This window comes from Psittacula echo, assembly GCF_963264785.1.
Source record: "Psittacula echo genome assembly, chromosome: 8".
Lineage (NCBI taxonomy): Eukaryota > Metazoa > Chordata > Aves > Psittaciformes > Psittacidae > Psittacula > Psittacula echo.
The window spans coordinates 13,236,103-13,256,881 of NC_137744.1; the positions used below are offsets into that span (position 1 = coordinate 13,236,103).

The 20,779-nt window shown below is 42.3% G+C and overlaps 1 protein-coding gene across 1 annotated transcript in view; it reads left to right on the forward strand.

Annotated features, from left to right (window-relative positions):
- Positions 1-3,812: 3,812 nt before the first annotated feature.
- Positions 3,813-20,779, forward strand: part of MAMLD1 (mastermind like domain containing 1) — a gene marked incomplete at both ends in the record, with an annotated part of 37,693 nt that continues 20,726 nt past the window's right edge. The window contains 2 exons of the mRNA XM_080624476.1: positions 3,813-3,905; positions 8,585-10,297. Coding sequence (XP_080480602.1) covers positions 3,813-3,905; positions 8,585-10,297 — 1,806 coding nt within the window. The remainder of the gene's footprint in view (positions 3,906-8,584; positions 10,298-20,779) is intronic.

A 20,779-nucleotide genomic window follows, 5' to 3' on the forward strand; every position in this document is an offset into this window, starting at 1 on the left:
CTCAAAAGAAGTGTCAGGCTGGGTTTTATTTGGTTATCTACTAAATGGTAAACCTACCTCATAATTAAGCAATATACACAGCCTGTTTCTTACACAGCTTCTGTTAATTTGTGGTCATTGCATAACTGTGCCAGTGTTAGGGGCTGAAAAAAGAAGACAGAAAAGTAGCTTTCAAATCCCAGGAGACCCAAGTAGCAAAACCATCACTTTTTGCTCAGTGGAGAGGATCTGCAATTCTCCAGCCTAGCTATTGCTGTGAGAAATTAATGTAGTCTGCAAAATTACTGCAAAGTGTTCCATAGGACTTTGAAATTAATGGACTATAAAAAAAGATATAAAACAATACTGCCAGTATTAAAACTGAGGTAAGATGAGGTAATACTGATGGAAAGGCGTTGAGTCTAAGATTGATCTTGATTTATGGCCAGATATGAACGAAATGCTCTTGTACTACAGCTTAAAAACTAAGAGGCAGGGAACTTGTTCTGTCTTCAGCTGTCTAGATAATAACACTTGTCATTAAATGGAATGTGGAAGTTACAGCCAAACAATATGCATGACGTGATTGCTGTAAGTCTTCAGATGACTGATTAAGAGGCATCTGTACAGAGATCTCCTGCTAGCAGTACAACACAGGAGCAAGCAGTAGTCCTGTTCCTCCAGATCCATTTGTCAACAGCAATTTTTCTCCTAGAAAAATTTATATTCCAACAGTGCTGTTAATATTGAAAGCAGATGAATTGCTAAGGAAAGACAAGATTGAAAGGCTCTGAACATTTGTTTTGATAGGGCAGATCTCTGATGGTGCTTTCTAAATGAGATTTGTAATTCTGCCTGACCTGAAAAGTAGCAAAGCTGCTGGTTCAGGATGGTTTTTTCCTTTTTGCTTTTCTATAAGTGAATGTTACTCTGTCTCTTGTGTGAAGCTGGCTTGTGTGGGATAGCAAAGTAGGTATCTTCTTGGCAATGTGTTTCTTCTTGGAACTAATCCTACATTGGTACCTTCACACGGATATTAGTGATGTTGTCTGTAATTTACACAAGGGTAATTAGAAAAACCTTGTTCACGAACTTGCTGCTTTGCAAGATAAAGCAGGGTGTAGGTCACGTATTTCTGTCATTATGAGCACAACTGCATTCCCACAAATCGGTATGAGAAAATCATATTTGTAGTATTTCCTTCCCTTTAATTTTTGGTTAAGATTAGAAATGAAAAAGCTAATACCTTAGGCTCTTGGTAGTCCAGGTTGAATTTCCTGTTAGTTTCTGTGGTTTAAGTTTACTGTAAGATCACATCTTTCTGGTTTTGTATTGTCATGATGTTTTGGATTTTCGCACTTACTAGCTGAACAGTGCAGTTCTGAGTATTTGCAGCCAGGATTGCTTCCTATGCTGCATGGTAACTTGGGGAAGGAGACCACGTAGACAAAAGGAAGTGCTAGGTCAGCAGTCACCATTGAAAAGTTCACATATGTTCCAGAGTCAAACAGAATCTTGTTATACTGCAACAGTGCAATGGAGAAGGGGAATTGATAGTAGCTATGGAGCAACCGTGCAAGCAAGCAAAACCTTGTCATGGGCTCTGCTATGTCTGTCAGCTCAGATCTAGGTAATGCATACAGGCACGAGAGCAACAGTGCTGTTACTATGTTTTTGCACTCACAACAGGGAGCATCACCATATTATTAAGGGAAAGCACACACCTTGTCTTCTTTTTCTTCTAACACAGCTTGAGGTTCCTGATTTATTGAGGGAATAACTAGAGATCACAATGAGTGGTGACAATAATGGGGCAAAGGATCACAGCACGCTTCCATCAACGCAACTGATGTTTGTGGTACTGATCAAGTTCTAGAAATGTAGCAGTGGTGTTTAGGTGGTTTGCAAGTGCATAGCTTAAGTAGCAACTTCCAATCTATGTTAATACACTTGTTTTAAAGACAGCGGATTTCTTACTGCCACTGTAAATTATAGATTGGGAGATGCTATATTTCCAGGCAAAAATAATCCACATAATGCATGCAAGCTAGCTAATAACCACTGTCCTTTCAAGGTTAAAATGACTGCTTATATTCCCAGTTCCTCTTCCTTTATCCTCCTTTCCAGTTGCCTGTTTCCATGAGCCTGATGAATAGAAGGAAGTCTACTCTGTGAATTTTCCCTATTCGTAATCTTTTCTCTAGTGCCACACCTCATTACAAACAGATCTGCCACCTTTCCAGCCTACAGATACCCAGCAGACCCCAAAGCAAACTTTACTCTGGTAGTCTTTAGCTGAGGACTTGGGGTATTGCTATTTTTAAGCATGGTGAAATGTGTCTTTGGTAGCTTGGAATCGCATTGTGATCTCTTTCCTGACAATGTGAAATGACAACTTTATGTCCACTCATGCTGAAATAATTTGAAATCAGAAGGGTCAAATAGCCCAAAGCAGTAGGAGGAATGTGATTTTAGCTTATGTTTAATCTTGGTATGGAGAAAGTGAACGGTAGTTTTAATTGCTTGAGCCTCCTTGAGTTCTCCTTGTAGCCTGAGATGTGACTTTGATAAAGCATAGTTTATGTTCCTCATAGTCAAGGACTGCTTTGGCTACTCACTGGTCAGCAGGAGGCATTTTTTTTCTGGATTCAGATACAAAATGTGAGTGTTTGTTACCAAACTGCAGCCAGCATGCACTAATGGAAACTTGCAGATGTGCTAAATGCACTTAATGCAGTGCCAGGTTCTGCTTTAGTTAAGCAGGATCTTTGCCCATGAGCATCAGGGGTTTGTTGCTCATGTGCAAACCAGCCTTCTACTGAAAGCAGCACATCTGATCATTCAAGAAGGGCTGCAAGTAACTGCTGCCATTTAAAAGGTAATATTATATCAAATCTACTTTCCAGCCTTCAGACACACAGTCAAATTCTCACGTCTTTTTCATGCACTGTCCTCAAAGATTAGTAGAACATTAAAATCTATCTAGAGTGTGGATAAATGAGCAGTGGAGAGCACAGACCTTTACAAATTGTGTATTTAAGGCACAGGAGAAACATTTATGAAGTTTTCTTGTTTTACATGGAAAATTGCCAGTTCCATTTTCTCATTACATGACTGTTTTTGTCAGAACAGATAGAAACATTTTGGGCTGATGGGCAGATAGGTCTCGCTGAAGCTTGTTGAAGCCATGGAGACTGAAGTCTTGATCGCCGAATGCTGCAGTTTGCCTCTGGCAAATACATATTTCCAGTTTTGGCAGCGTCTAGTGTTTGCAAGACACAGAGAGTGATAGATTCTCTGGTCAGCTCAGTTGAGCAAACTTTAGGCTCAAGTTTTATACTTTGCAAGGGGAAAAAACAGATTGAAATATATCTTGAAAAAAATACTGGAAAGAAGATTTCCCTTCCCTTGTGCTGCTACATTGCTCAGCCCTTCCAACAAAAAGTAATCTCTATGAAGATAATTCAGCTATGACAGATCTTAGCAGCCTGTTGGTGACCTGGATTCCCCAGGTTTCTGAGGCACTGGGGTCTTGCTCTGAAAAGCTTTGTACACAGCTGCCACAACACTAGCAAATCCCCATATCTGTAGTGAGATGGAAGTTTTCCCCACCTGCCCCGTCTCCTTTTACCATCATTTCTCTTTCTTCAGTTGAATAAAGAGAAAAGCCAACAGCTGGCATTTTGCAAGAGTTACAAGGGTCTTGAGACTCCCAGCAAAAGAAGGTTATCTGACTCCCTGTCTGGATATCCAAGTCATGGATCCATGGATCCATTTTGTGCTATTAAATCAAGAGAGTCTCCACCAGTGATGGTGCATGCTGGAGGCAAGGGATGGTAGACCAGCCACCAAAGGAGGACACAGTGCAGGCTCTACAGACATCAGTTCAAGGTCCCATCGGGCTCAGTTCTTGCTTGAAGAAGCATGTAGGTGTGGGAATCACTGCTGTAGGTTGGATCTCTCAATAGCAGTGAGTGGGGTGGGGTGGCTGCGGATCAATAATCATCGCCCTGCGGTTGCTGTAAATCAAGGCTTGAATCTCCTCTGACAGACTGCAGAAGCCAGGATGAGGCACAGAAATACCTCGCCTAACGTATTCCCTCTCTCTCATTTCTGCATTGCATTGACCTAAATAGGAATCTTGAGTTTGATTTGGCTTCTTTCTGGTGGAAGGCCATTGCTGCAAGGCTGGAGAAACGATGCTCTCCTGAGCAGACCACAGTGGCTCCATCCTCACAGACACCATGCAGGCAAAGGAGCAAGCGATGGGTGGAGAATTAACAGGGGCTGGCAGCAGGGCCATGGGGCAGCCTGGCTCACAGGGAGAGCTGGAGTGGCAATCAAGGACAGCTGATGTGTTAAAGGAAGAAGGCTGAGTGACAGCAAGGCAGAGAGCCAGGCCAGAGGTGTCCGTTCAATTGGTTATTAAAATGCAATGGGACCACCACAGTGTGTGTTTATTAACACTCTGATCTCTGCTTCAGTTTTTGCCACATCCAGCCTTCCTTTCTCCCTTCATTGAGAAATAGTAAGTTACTCAAGGTCAGCACCACCTCCTGAGTTTGGAAAGAGCCTGATGTCAAAAGTGACCCGAGTGGGCAACTTCAGAGAGCTTGGTCTAGGAGAGGGTGCAGCTGAGGACTAGTTTCGCTTGCCGAGGCCACCTTGTCTTCTTTGCACAAGAGAAGCCTGCAAAGTGCTCTGCCCGTATGTCAGGAATCGGTTCTGTGCAAAGAGGTAGCATCGAACAAACTAGATGTTTGTAACCACAGCTGTATGGCTTCCTCAGACGGGGCAGAGTAAACAGCTATTACTTATTCTTGTTACACTGCCTTTGTGAAGTAGCAGCGCTACTTGTTTGTAACTTGGATCTCTCCCAGAAAGACGGCCTGTTGGTTTTGAAAGGATGGTAGTGCTGTGATCATGGCACTCGCACTTATAAAAGCAAACCTGAGATAATTGAGGACTCATAATCGGATATTCCCCAGACTGGACGGCCTGCCTTTGTTTTCCAGGTATTCCCAAACAGAAGTGAGGCTGTGCATGCCAATGCATTTTAATGAATTTTGACAAGGTCACAAGAGTCCCTTTGTTGCTTGTCTGCTTCGTCCTTGCTTGCAGATATGAATGGAGATTTCCCATACTTAGCCATAACAGCCTCCAGCCAGCTTAATGTGTGTGTGTGTGTGTGCGTGTGTTTTCTGTGTTTCTAGAATATTTCTATTCACTTCTCAGGCATTCAATTTGAGCTGCCCAATATACTAATCAGCAGAGAAAGGAAAAGAACATATTTTGGTGGTCGTTTCTGTTGATTTTGTCAAATAGTATAAGCTATAGGCTTTGAAGACATGATCTTGAAATGTCTTGAGAGCACTGGCTGCATGATTTGGTACAAGCAGCTTCTTGAATTAGTTACATCAAAAGCTCCTGGTGCTTAAAGTTGTAGTGCCTCACTGGTGATCTCCTGCCACTGTTGTTGTTAACATATTTGTATGGAGTCACAACTGCCTGTGTTTCAGTGGGGAATACTGAACCCCAGCCAGCCCAAGAAAAGATTTCTGCATGTACCTGATACTTCATGCTTATGCACCTGGTGAAATGCTGTGGTCTGCTTCTTTCATCTGTGAGCTGTTTGAAGCAGAGGGCTCATGATACATAGGCATTCCTTCTAACCAAGATTATTCTATGATTTCTTTAGTTGCTTTAAGGCCAGTGTCTTTCTCTCTCAAATTTGGGACTGTAGTCAAATCCAGCAATGCTACTAAATTGTGAGGAGTTACACCTGCCTGCACCTGGGGAAACTGGGGTTCTGGATTTTACAGTCCTTGTGCAAATGTTCACCTGGGAAACAGAAGGCTTGTTTTTCAAGAGAACACAACACATCAGCTAATTTCACTGCCTCTCTTATGGCCAGGCTTCTTGCGTGGGCTAAGCAACAACATCCTGTTTAAAAACCTATTTAAAGCCCCAGTTTTGGAATGCCCATGCCATCTGAAAGCTATGGCCTTATTTATCTGTTTCTATCTAGTAATAGTCTTGGGGAAATGGAGTTTTGTTTTCCCATCACATTTATTCCCCAGTGCAACAGTTAAAAAGCTATTTTTCAAAGTGTTTAGAAAGCCCAAATTTTTCCCCACTAACTCAGCACATAGGAATGTCCTATGGCAGAAGCAGCACTGGCAAGGACATGCATGCCAGCATGTCAGCTGGCCAAGTGTGGGAGATCCCCCACCACTTCCTGCCTGAAGGTTCCCAGGGTGCAACTTGGGAACATGCTGTGTTTATTTTGGATGTGTGAAACCCCTGTACAGATTCTCTATACGTGTCTGGGTTTAAATGTGTGTAGTTACGCTCTACCAACATGTTTCAGCCTACACAGGGCAACATTTGTTGAAACATGCAGCTCTGGCTTAGTTTTAGCACAGAAAATGAAGGAAAACAATTTCATCCATCATTAGACCCACACTTGGGAGAAGATTTAGGCCTTGTTCCATCTCCCAAAGCTAAGCAAATTTTGGCCTCATCAGCCTAGAGGAATAATCAAATCTCTGATGCTTCAGCTGTCTCTGGCGAGCTGCGAAGGCAGTGTCTCGCAGACCAGCGATTCAAACCGCACATAGCACTGTGACCAAGGAGGGCTGTGGGGTAACCTCTGAACAGCGGCTGAAAGCAATGCTCCAGCACTGGCTCTCACTTGCCAGTGGTTTTTGAGTGCAACCCATGTGAAAGCAGTGCAACTGGAGGTCACAGGGGAGCAGTATTCATTGCTCTAGTGAGGGGTAGCTCTTAGAGGGTAAGGGGAAAATATCCATGTCAAAGGGTCTTTGCCACAATGCCATGCAAAACTACTGCATCTGTTGGCAGAGGGTAGGTAAACTCCTCTTAAAAGCGGATCAGCAGCTCCCTGTAGCATGCAGGCCTGCTTTTCCATCTGCCATGATGATCATGTACAATTAGCTTGTATCTTCTCACTCTCCTCCAAATGTCTGGGTAAGCTGGATGCTAGCGTGGCAATGACCAGTACTAATCCTAAACTGCATCTGTAGCCTAAGCAACTGTAGGCACAAATCTGCAACCTTCTCTCTGTCCACCAAATCAGAAATAAGTGATGAGACAGCATTCGTGTGAGTCCCAACTGAATGAGCCACTGGGCAGCTCTCCCATGTTCGCAGGTCAAAATACAGCATGTTCAGGACTGCTTGAAAATAGGTTGAATTTAGTGGGGAGACAATGGCCTTCGTTGCAGAAGGAGCCACACAAGGTATGCCCACCTTGTACCCTGCAGCCTCCACACACCCTGTGGTGATGGTGCTCTAAGAGCACCAAAGTTGCTGGCTGTTGTGTAGTGATTCTCAGGCAAAACTGTGATGTGCTCAATCATTAGTGTAAAATTTAGAAGTTAGTCATCACCCATCACAGCCCTAGAATGCACCTGGTTGCACTGGGTTAGGTGGTGGGACTTTTCTGGTGACATGAGCTGATATTAATGTGATGTTCTTTCATGGCACTAGATGACTGGTAGCACTTGCAATTGTAGGCCAGAGCAGGGAGAGGCTTTACTGGGAGCTGCCTTAGAGGAACAGTGACCTTCTATGGTTTTCCCATTGCTGGTTAGATACTTATCAAAATGCTACCTCCCTCTATTGATAAATAAGAGTGTAACGCTTATTTCCCTTAACTTGAAGCAGCAATGTTAATGTCTGATTAATCCTATGGCATACAGGTCATGCTTCTTAAAACTGAAAACCACAGATAATTATATTTGGAAGACATTGCCATATCGTGCTGAATTAGTATTAGAAGAGTTGTTCTCAGTTTGAAGGCAGATGTTTTCCCCTAAGATTTGTGGATTTACAACCTTACAAATTCTTGTAGATCAAGATACTTATTTGATACATTTTGAAAACACTTCCATTTTTGTGAATGACTTGCAATCCTTCAAAAGAATAAAGCCCATACTGCCTTAGACTTAGAAGAATAAACAAAAAATAAGAGGTTATTTACTGTTTCTGAAATCCAAAACATCTGTGAGTTGGAGGCTTGAAAGTCTGTTTAGATAGATAGTTGAGAATTTGTTTTGGTTTGTTTTGTTTAGAAAGTATGCCAGTTATTTCAGATGTCCTGCCTATAAAGAATGTAAAACAATTTAGTTGTCCCAGGTCTGAATTTAATCTGAGTCACTGGCAGAAGGTCACTAAATTCAGTCCAGGGTTTCATTCAGATCTGCCATTTAGACCTAAAAAATGTTATCATAAAAATGTAGGCATGTTTGTTATGCAGGGAGTATAATGTCTTAATTGAAATGGAACCAGAAACTATTTAAAAAACTTCTATTACAGTTCACATGACAGACAGTACTGTATAGTTTTAACATCTGTTGTAAGGCCAATATGTGAGATTTAGCTTTTGTCTGACCATAATTCTTTTGATTTCAGTGAAGTTGCACCCACTTAAATCCTGATTGAATTTGTCTCAGATGATTGGTTTTTTAATTATATGATTTAATTTTCTTTATCTTCAACCCAGTGTTACAGTGTGGAGCTTCAGAGCATGTTAGAATAAGGTCAATAATGGATCCTTTCTTCTTCCTTTTTTATTTTCACAGTTACAGGGATCCATTAAAAGGAAACTGGAAGATGACAGCTCTCCTGCCTCCAGCGGCGTGCCTGATGTCATTTTCCCAAATGACAGTAAAAGACTTTGTCTTGATGATGTAAACCTTGCCATGGGCCAAGGTGCCAATCCGAATGTGGCGTGTCCAGAAATGCAAAGTTCTTCATTCTCCACTGGTCACAGTGCTTCCTCCCTGGGAGTCGCAGGTCATCCAGTGCTCCTTGAAAACAATCACATAAATGGTGGTGGCATTGGTTCCCCATTTTCAGTGCCACCCAACACTGAAATAAATCAGAAGGGATCAATAGGAGCGCAAAACAATAACATTGTCCACTATGATGAGAAAGGAAACAGCTTGCAGTCTGTGGACCAAGAGCTGCAAGATCTATTGGAAGAGCTGACAAAAATGCCCGATCCTTCTCCCAATGACCTGGACCTGGAGAAGATTTTGTGCAGCAAGGCTGAAGAGCCACTTGGGCTGAGTCATTCTCAACCAAGCATAAGTACCACTCCAAAGTCCTCCCCACAGACCTCCCACTTGGAGAACCATGTTGCTAACAAAGATTTTTCTCCAGGTTGCAATCCGACCAGTGGAGGATCTCCTCAGATGAGACCATCATCTGCTGGAGCCAACTTCCAAGTTCCTTCCTCAAACAAACCTGTTGCATCGCCCATCTCTACAGCAGCTCAGAGCAAGAACCAGCCACCACCTATGCTTCCAGTACCCTTACCCAACATACCTGGCTCCAACTGGCATGCTCAGCAGCTAAAGCAGCTGGCAGCTAGCAAGCAGGTGTCTACTACTAAGCAACAAGTACAGCCTCCTAGCTGGCCAACTATGTCTCCTCCTGGTCTCTCTCCACCATACAGGGCAGGATCATCCCCACACCATCAACCTTTCAGTCCTCAAAATGTAATGGTGTCCGGCATGCCTGCTAATAATTTACCAGGAAACAACATTCAGAGTCCTCAAAACACCCTGCTTTCAAGCATGACTTCCAGCAGCACCCCATCCAGTGGCCCCTCTCCTCCCTATGGGTCTGAGAAGCTCTCTAGCCCAGCTCTGAACCAGCAGCCCTTCAGCCCACAGAGCTCCATGCTGCCCACCCTGACAGCAGCCAGCTTACCAGCCAACAACATTAAAAGTCCACAGAACAGCTTGGTTGCCGGCATGGCCTCCACAAATACTGGACCTTCCCCACCATACAGGCCAGAAAAGCTGTCAAGCCCGGCTCTGCATCAGCAGCCCTTCAGTCCCCAAGGTACATTAATCTCTAACATCACTCCCACCAGCAACCCCACGAATATGCAGAGCTCACTTTTTAAATCAATGACTACAAGCCAGTCCAAAAATATGAACATAATTATGCAACAGCCATCCACTAGCTTGCAGCCAGGTCTGGTGGCTGACAGCCCTGTTAGCCAAGACCAGTTTTCTTTCAATAACACCAAACCACTGTCTCACTTTGCCTCAGAGTCAGCTACTCAAAAGATACCACCTCTGACAGCAGGACAAGGGCAGCAGTCCCTCATTCACTATCTCCAGCAGCAACAGCCGCAGCAGCAGCAGCCATCTCCAGCTGCACAGCCGCCCCAGCAGACTAACAACAGCCAGTTTCTGCAGCAGCAGTTTCGGCAGCTGATGCAGCCACATCGGATGCAGAGGCACATGCAGCCTGCCACGTTGCCATCTCAGAGCAGACAGGTGAGAACATCTCTTCTGTATTACAGAGCTTGTGTGAAAATACTGAGTTGTTTGCTTTCTTATTTTTACTTTCCTTGGTGTTTCAAATGCGATGTCACTGAACTTCTGGGGTGTGCGCAGTGTATGCATGGACAAGGCCATGACATCATGCTGGTGTTATCAGAGTAATTTTATTTCTTTAGTTGAAATGTCTCATAATTCCACTGTGCATTGTCTCTTCTAGCCAAGTGGAGAACTTTTGTGCCATTAGGCAAAACACATTTCATGCCACTAAAATGAATTATTTTTATATATAGAGGTGATTGTGTTGGTTTTGGCTGGTTTTCCTCATAGAGCTAGCATGGAGCTATGTTTTGTATGTATTCTTAGTTAGCTTATATTGTAAGCTGTACGGATGTTCCTGTAACACGTTTCTCATCATCTTTTAGTGGGAGTATCTTTTCTTAGTGCCCTTCAAGAAGTTACTCTCTGTGTTATGCTTCTGAGGCTAGAAAAGATCAGGTGGGGTGAGAAGCAAAGTTAAAATATGACTCCATGTACAGCAGGTCAAACAGTACAGCTCCTGAATAGCAGAGGTAGACTTGAAATACCTGTTGCTAGCACTTGCCAGGAGCAATGTCCTGCTTTGGCTGAGGGCCATTCCCCACCCTCTGTTGATCTGTGATACCAGCCGAGCTGGTAAATGCAAAAATGCAGCTGGCAGCAGTGAGACACAGCCCTGATTTCTCTCCACCAATTTCTCCCTGAGACTCAAGGCAAGGCACAAAGCACTATCCCCTGCCACTGTGCACCAAAGATTTACTGTGAATGGGGACTTCAGGGCAAGGAAGGACGTGGGGGCTCAGTCCGAGAGCAGCCTGGGTATGAGGAATAAATAGCTATCTTTTGGCTAGCAAGAATAGTCTGAAACATTGAACCTCACCACCAAAGCCACTAACCTTGTTAGGCTGAACCAGCTTTGGAAGCAGAATCCTTCAAGTTTCTTAGTTGCACACACAGGCACACCACCAGCTCCTCATGAAGGACTGAAATGCTTCTCATCCAGCAAAACAGAGCTTGATTTCTGAAGCTTTGCCAGGATTTGCTGGAGAGTGTTGTGCTTAGCTGGGGAATATGCTCCAGAGCCTGGATTATTTTGCTCTTCTTCACTGCTAAGTGAGTGGCTCTTACAGAGGTGGATTTCTTCAGTGTAGGTAGATTTCTTCAATGTAGGTGACTTGGTATAACCTTGTCTTATGGTAGCAATGAGAAATAAGGGGATAGTTACAGCTTCTTTGTAGTAAATCAATGAGGTACATTCTCATTGTGCCACTTTAGGATCAAGTCACTATCTTTCAAGTTGTGCACACTCAGTACTCAGTATTTCAATACAGCAGCTTAAAACAGACAACTAGGCAGGACTGGTGGCTCTCCAAATTTGCTTATCCAAATGCATAACATGTAACAATATGGCATGGATAGTTCACTTTAAAGGGTTATCAATATAAGGACCCTAATTTAACGAAGGCCTGAAGCAAAGACCCTGTTTGTGTGCAGTGGGACCCAAATAAAACACAGAGGGTCTTTCTGGCTTGGGATCTAAGAGTATGGATGGGCAGTGAGATTGAAATGAGTAAGTTGCTGCAGCTTCATGCATTACAGCCCATCAGATGGTTTGGTCAGGAGCAGCGTGGGTGAAGAATACCTTCATGGTGCTTTACTGCATCTCAGATGATGGCTAGTAAGTTGTTCACTGCAGTAACACGATCGCTTTTGATCATGTGTCCATAACCTTTGAGCATATTTCTTTTTTCTGGCTCTGCTGCTGGGCGGAATTGCCACATCCCTGTTGGATTCCTGAGGTTTCCTGTGCCCTAGTTTTCCCTGCTTTGCATTTTGCATTTTTGTCTTACACCTCTGAACCCCCTCCATCACTGATTAGTCAAAAGGGGAAAAATTCCTGCACTGAGTCTCTTTAATTGGCCAAAAGAGCCCCTCTTCCAGCAACTTTCCTTTTCTGCCTGTGCTGTGGTTTAGCTGATTCTCACCATCCAGAGAGAGTTGTTATAATCCAGTGGCTATTAGTAAAGATCAAGGACAGTTAAGGCAATGATTACAGGTGATGAGCATTTTACATTTTCAGACTAGTTAGGTAAGCTTATGATGCCTCCCTCATTTTACAAGGAACACTTATGCTACAGTAATTACACACCAGATGCCAGTGCTTCAGTTGTACAGTCTGTTGAGCTGTGGAAGAAAGATGGTGGATGTTGAGGAGTGGAGCATTTTGTTAGGTTTTGATGACTTTATTGCAAATCTTGGAGAAGAAAATGGACCCTGAGTGCTAAATTAAAAGAAAAATGACATGGAAAAAAATACTCTAGGTGGGAAACCTTAAAATTCCAGGGTATTTGCTGTGTTTCTTTGACTCTAGCATGTTGATCTGGTATTTGTCTGCAACAGAGTTCTTATTTTCATTGGGACGTTGATATTGAAATTTTGGACCTGACCTGCTGTGCACCAGTTTTACTCCACTGTAGGAAAGTAGTTCCAATGACTGTGGTTTTGATTTCCAGCAGTGTACCCAGAGCTGAATTTGAGCTTTGCAGCATCTCCTTCCTAATTCCTTCCTAAGGCAGGTGATGAATGTGACTTTTCAAGCATGGAGCAGTTTTTTCATTAAAAGGCAATATGTTAAACGTTCAGAAGACGGGGGACACAACTTCACCATCTTCAAAAATTAGTAACCTTATGGTGGAAAGTTGCCTTTTTCAGCCTCATTCACAGAAATTCGCTCAACGAAAACCAGCAGCATTCCTTAGAATGTTTAGAAGTCATCCCCTTGCTCTGTGTGTGTTTGTAAATGTGACTAAAATTTACAAAAAGAAGGCATAGTGCTTTCTTCTTTTGAGCAAGAGGTGCAGCTTTGTGCGGGAGAAGAATGTGGATGGTGGCCAGTTGGAGGGAGAACAATAAACCATGAAATCTGATCCTTGTAGCAGGCAGAGCAACATGGGGAAGAGAGCAGCGCTGGGACACAGCCCCAGAATGAGCTTTTTGCTGTTGTTTCAATGCGTATTAAAGCAAAGACTCTGCATTCCAAAAGCTGGGTTACTAGCCGCAGCTCTGCCACTTCTGTACTTCATGATGTATCTCTTAAGCGTAATCAGTGTGCATCCCTGATCCTGTATTGCCTGGACAACTGGTAAATCTGATAAGGGCTAATCTTTTCCCATCCGAAGCACTATGTCTTTATTGTTGAGCATTGACAGATATTGATTGAGGCACTGACGGGTTGCATTGTGTGATATTGCAAAGCCTGGTGGTGCTAACATTGCTCTTGTGAATGTGTACAGGTTTTCATTTTACTCATGTAGGACTGATGCTTGCTGAGTGAAATTATACTCAAAGGTCTGGACTAATAAATCCACAATGTAAAGACAGTAGTAAATGTCAGAGAGTCAAAGATAGTCTCCAAAACTATCACACACTGCTTTCTGGGCTTAAGCTTAGCCACTTGACTTTATCGGCTGTTTCTAGGGGAATGAAAAGCTGCATTTGCCCAGGCAGGTTGAATAGTTGGGTATCTCCCTGATTTTCCTGATAAAATACAGTTTGGACTTGCACATCTCCTATTCTGGCATGTCAGATACATTGGGCCCAATTCTGCCTTCAGCAATGCTGATACTGCATCACCGCTTCCAGAAGAGGTCTTCTTTTGCTCTCACCAATATAAGAACAGACAGAGGTCTTCGTGAAGGGAAAGGAGGGTTCCCTTGAGGGCAGGAAAATGAAGCGGTGATCTTTGCAGTTTAAGACTGTGGAATAAAAGAAGCCCTTTGGGTGGCTATTACTTTTCCAAGCCCAAGTTTGTCTGAGTTAAAACTTGAGAGTCTGAGGGAGGAGGGACAGTCCTGCCCACTGCCCTGTGTATAAGATGTTGGAAACCAAAACACAACTTAAAAGGTTGTTTTGTTGGGGGGATGTAGCTAATAAATAGCCATTGTTTGGGTGGGACACACTGTGCATTTCTGAGCTCCACTTGCACTGTAGGAACTGAATGTGCTATTCTTAGAGCCCTCTGCATTCCTGCTGACATCCAGATACTTGTATACTGGATTGTCAGTGAAGGGTATATTTGTTTCAGCTCCATTGCCAAAAATGATGGCAGAGGAAAACTGATAGGAAAAGAGACAGAGAGAAAAACAGTATGATTTGCAGCAAAAATAGTTGTATTTTACTACATGTGGACAATATATGAGATAGTGAAGAACATACTGAGGACTAAGAAAACCTTTGAAAAGGACTTGACAGTGTTTCTTTAACTGTGGTAAAAGCAGCAATACAGTATCTGAGTTGTCAGAGTAAATTATAGGTTGCAGAGAAACACCAAAACCCCTGAGCAAGATTAAATATACTGAGGGGGAAAAGGGGAGTCAGTGCGAGGGAATTAAACAAAAAATCTTGTTTCTGAGCATGAGTTCTCTAAATATAGACACAAAACTGAAGAAATGCACTGATATAAAGAACAAATTGATCCAGAGCTTGGATGTCAAAGGTTAAATAAATATAATGGAATACAAAATTGTGCTGGTTCTTATATTAATATAAACAGAAAAGTTAATTCCAAGGACTGATTCCTGGTGTCTTGTGTTATGTGAAGTTATTGCTGCCCGTGAAAAGTCGGTGCACCATGACTGTTAGGTTAGACTGTTCTGATTCAGCAGCACTTCAGGTTTATAAGCTCTGATGCAGATTGATTGAGAGTTTAGAGAAGCAGAGAGCACAGCCCACACAGCACCTGAGTACATACAGTCCTCTTGTAACTACAGGCAAAAATCATGTTTTATTTGGGATTTCCATGATGTCACAAGGAATCTTCCTAACACATAAACCAGCTACAGTATCATGTGTTATTAGTAAGACCATAAATACTGGTCAGATTTCATCTGCAGTTTCATCCCCATCCCCCCTTTTTCTGTAAGTGTCAAACTTATCTTTAAAGCCACTTTGAATGAAACTCCGCTGGTATTTCCCCTCATCTTTGTTTCCCTCTCCCTCTCCTCTTTTTTCTCTGGAAAAAGTTTTTAAGATATTGGTGGATTTTTTTTCTTTTACTAAGGCTGTGGAGAAGTAAAACAGATTTGGTTTCAAAAGGCAATGGTAGCACAATACCAAAGCAAAGCCTTTGTGGGAGTGGAGAGCTTTTGAAGGCAAAGCAGCAAGCCCTCCAGCTAATTAAGTGCCTTTGAATAGGCGAACAAAGGAAGCTGGCGATGAATCTGGATTACAGAGAGCAATAAGGCTGAGCCTAAGTTTGACCTCTCCACAGACGTAAAAACATCTTCTTGAATGGTCATTTATGAATTTCTATCTATCTGTGCACTTGCAACTGCGTTGTTATCTTTTTCAAGACTGGAGATTCTCCCTTTGTTCAAAAGAGTCTGAAAGGAGCTTGACTGTTACTATCAGACTGGCATCTTGTCCCTTCTCCCTCCCCTGTGAATAAATACTGTAAGATAAGTTTTGGAAAGTAAGGAATAAACTTGTGAAAAGAAATGGGGTGCTTGGTCTCAACATGCCAACAGCAACGCAGCTTTTTCAGAAGAGCAGTAATCAAGATAAAATCTTGGTTCACATCTGACCTTCTTAGCCTATTGCTCCTTTGCAGTGTGTTTTAAATCACCTGTGTTGTCGCCATCTCTTAGACTACAGGTATTTCAAAGCATTTCTGTGCTGTGGTTGAGTCCTTGTAGCCATGTCTTAACCTTCCCAGTTCTTTGGCTTGTATTTAAAGATGTTTACAGGCACTGATATTTGTAGCAGCTCTGCCTAATGCACTCATCATTCCTTCCAGTTTAGCTATCTGTTGTGCTGAAAGCGCTTTTGGACACCACATAGCACATCATTATGGGGAGCAGTCTGCAGAGGAGGAGCTTGTAAATAGACCAGATCCTTCTGAACACCACATGGGGAGAATCCTCCCCCAACCTCACCATCACCCTCCTTTGTATCTGAAATTAATATGAACGCTAAACCAAAACTGCAGCACTTTCCTCAGTCCAGCCAGATCTTTCCCTTATTTATGACCCTTTTAATAAAATGGAAGATGTTTTGCCAGCAGTTTAACACTCGGGACACAGACAACTCTATGGGAATCTCACGCTGGACAAAAACGTCCATTTGGAAAGAAAGAAAGGACATGGAAGGTGCTATAAACACCAGAAAGGGGTGCTGGAAGGTGAAGACAGTCTTTGTTACCTACAGGACTATGAAGCGATGGGGGAGGAGGGCTGATGTGGTATTGTCCAGGGTTTTGGTGGGGAAAGACAAGAGGAAGTAGTACTCGTGTGCTGTGAACATCTAGATGGAAATGTGATTTGTCCTGAATTTCTCTTTCATTAAGGCATTTTATTTCAGCCTGACAGTGTGCTTTTAACAGGTTCCCTGGTGCCCAGGACACAAGCTGTATGGCAATGCTGTAGCCCCCAGCTCTGCATGGGGAGAGCGGAGCAGAGTGTGCATCGCACAGAGGTTCTACATTAACCCAAAAAAGCCCCTCTTGCTTCTGTGGTTTTGAATTTTAAGCAACAGACAGTTGTTTCCTTCTGCTCTGTAGTGCGTGGTGGAAGAGAACCTCTTCTCTCTACAGTGCTGATATCATGCTAAAAAGTATGTGATTAATTTGATGTGAAACCATATTCTGGCACCCATTTGTACCTAAACCACTCTGATCCTGACAGCCTGGGTGGGCAATTTCTCTCGGGTTTCCTAGGCAGCTTGGTAGCAGTATTCACAAGTTCCCCTGGGCTAAACATCAGCTGAATCAGGCCCCAGCTGCAGATTTTCTTGCTTTCTTTATTCCCGAGTAACCCATTCTGTTTCTTTTTTACCACGAAAAAACCTCAAATCCATCCATATGCAGAAATCTTTAAATTAATAAGCAGTTGAGCAAAAGGGTTTGAATGTATTTTTTTCTTAACTGTGCCCTTAGATGCAATGAAGCTATAAACAAGCAAGGAATCTAGGGGAAGACTCAGTGACCTTCGCACTGTTTGGCTTCATAATGAATGCCATAACTTCCTTCTTGTGTATCATTCTTAAAAATAACAACATGAATAGTGGTTACTGATGGGCAAAACACGCTACTTGCATCCTCATTTATAAGTTAGTGCACCCATAATACTTATATTAAAAAGGTGCGTTCATGGCATAGTCTCCTGCTGAATAGCAATGAGGAAATGGTTTCTATGACCCTATTGTACACCCAACTTGTTTCATCTGTGCTGTAAATACCCATTAATATCAGAACATCTTAACTCCACTTTCCCCCCACATTTGTGGAAGATAAATTTTTTGTTGTCTGTGTTTCCAGTATCCTTCCTAGTAAATGACAGTTTTGGGGGAGCTTATTTTGAACTAAAAGCAGGCTGGCTTTCAGTAAAAGTGCCTATTTCCCTAAAACCATGCCCTTCTTACTACCTCAAATTTGATGCTTACATTGACAACTGTCTTTAATACTTTTTGCAACGATACTGTGAAAGCACTGTTTGTACCTTTGAATTTGGGGGTGGCATCTACCTGGTATTGTCTTGTAGCAGCCAAAAATTACATCTGCATTTTCACCAGGCAGAAATAGTTACAGGTCCAAAGCCTAATTTAATAATTAGAATAAAAACCAAACAGACAAATAAGAGAGTCCCTCAGATGCTGTTAACCCATGTGCCTGGCGCCGGCCGGCGGTTCCGCAGGGTGGGGTGGCTGGAGCAGCCTACTGTGTCCTCCTGCTTCTCCATCATTCTGCCTCTCTGCAGTAAAGGCTGCTCACCAAATAAAAGTACAAACATGTTTTCTTTCAGATGCAATACCTAGAAATAACTTTCCTGGTAAAATGAACTCAGTCTCTCTTTTTTTTTCTTCTTCTCTTTGGGCATTTTGGAGAAATTTCAGCATGTGGGTGGGGGAAAACAAAGCCGTGGCTGTAAACAGGAACTGATATTGTCTACATGTCTGAATGGGGAGAGAAACTGAACTGGCCTTGGTGGTTCCCTCGTACATCTGCGAGTCTGGAAACACTGGGATGATTCACAGTTTGCTGGTTAATACAGGAGCAAGCAAAATGGTGTGAATTAACAGCCATTACAGAGCTGTATTGGATGGCAAATATCCCCCTAGAACAAATGATGTTTCACAGAGACTGCTTAGAGGAAGAGGTAGTGGGTCTTAAATACAAATTAGAAGCAGTCCCATCAAAGCTGTTAACATTAAGGTTTGAAAGCCAAACACTACCATGAGCTGTCTTCAAAAACTGTACATTTAGGAAGCGTATCAGCCTGACATGCTGGCTATGTAATAGTTCTTTCTTGAGCACTTTGTACTATTTCAAGCAGCCAGCACTACTAATTGATAGAAATCCACAATCAGAATGTAGCATCTCTTGTTAGGGCTTTGAAGGCTAATCACTTTATTGCATATCTGGTTTAAAGTTAAATTTTTTATAGCATACAGAAAGGCAAATACTACCATTATCAGTATGTAATTCTTAAAAAGCACTACTGTTAACAAAAAGTAGTCCTGTATTACAATTTAACCCTTTTCATATGGGAATGTTAAAAGAAGAAGACAGGAAATGCATTACTGTAGCATAAATAATATTCTCTGTAAAACCAGCAAAATTATTTATCATTTCTTATTGAAGTAATGAAAATATGATACCTTAGATCAGTGTCAGACAGATGCAGATGTGAATGAAGGTTATGGACAAGCTATGCCAAGCTATTTTTCCCCATTACAGAATTGATGAGAGACTCACAAAGGGTAAGCCCTGTAATGCAGACAAAATAGTATGATATCCTAGTCTAAGACATTACAATAACAGCTTGATCTTGTAAAGATTCAGACACATGCACCTAAATTTGTGCAGTGGGAGGTCATTCTAGGACAATGACAGGGTTATTTCTAAAAGCAGAGTGAATCATGTATGTGCATAGTCTCTGTATGCACAAGAAAAACTAAAGGTGGAGGAGAAGGATGCAGCAAAGGGCACAGTTGTCATTGACAATGGCATATTAGTACAACAAAAAAAAAGAGAGTGAGTTGGAAGCACTTGCTCCTATATCAGCTCCAGTTTACATTTGGATTATTTTTGGCTTTTTTGTTTTGGTTTTGTTTTTCCTGGGAGTTAGTACCAGCGTTTTGTAAACATGCCAAACTCTGAATAAGTTATATTTTAATCAGTCCAGTGATTATTTGCAGTCCTCTGGCATTTGTTTTTTACCGTCATGAATTGTGAAAGAAGCATTTGCCCCTTGCAGGAAGAAAAGCTGCCCCCTCGTCTCGGGCATGGCAATAACAAAAGCAAATGAGGAAAAAGAGTTCTTAACAAAGACTTTTGTGACACTGTTTCTTCCCTCTCCAGAAAGATTAAGACATGCTGTCCTGGGATAGCAGTAGTATGTATCCCTGTCATAAACAAACCCATTTCTTTCAGTACTTAAATACTCAGGGCTTTTGGAAGCTTCTCTTTGCATAATATATGTCTTTAATATTTCCTTTACTCTCAGGCATTATTAAGTATAAACTGTTACTGTACTGGATTGAAGGGTAGTTTACATGGCACTTGTATTTGGATAGTCTGCTTTCTTTTACCATTGCTCCGAAGGGTATATTTAAGCAATGAATGAATAATCATATGAGCATTAATTTTTGTTTCGTACAGCCCCCTTTTTCCCCTCCTTTCCAGCTCTGTCAGCACACTTTCCACATCAGCATTTTAGTTTTCTAAGTAGAAATGTGGCATTTAGCAGAATAGATGCATAACAAGAATGAGGTACTTTTTTCTCCTTTTCCTCTTCTCTCTAGAGATACCCTGTGACTTCCTCTATTAGTCCATTAATCGTTGTAGCTCAAAATTCAGTCTGATCAAAGGAGCAGAACGAGGTTGAAAAGTGCAGATTCTGGCAATTGACTTGACTGTTTAGATTCCCTGCTGAGCTCATTTAGAGCTGGAATTAAGCTATTCCTGCCGTATTTTTCGTCCTTGGCTTGGTAATAGCGCTGTGCCTTGTGCCACACCGGGAAGTGCCGAAGGCAGCGCAGCCATTCCCACCTCCTGGACCCAGCTTGCACCAGGGAGCAGCCTCCATGATCTAAAAAGCCGAGTCCTTCTGTGCCAGGAGAAAGCTGAGTAATCTTGTCTTAGTTTGATAAGAAGGTCTGTGTTTAGATTGCATTAGTTAGTCGACTGCAGAAAAAGTAGAGAACCGGTTAACTGAAGGTGCCAAAGTAAATACCGATGATTCTGTGGTTCTTCATTTAGGCTCTTTCCCGAGGTTGATTGAATGTGTTGTGAGTGGGAAGGAAAGAATTAAAAGCAAAAAGTAAATGGGAAATTTGTAAACAACATGAAGTTTTTTGTAAAAGTTTTCTTCACGGTGTAGTGACTCACTTGAGGAATACAGTTGGTTTTAATGCCTATTTATACGTGCAGTTAGGTGCTGCTTT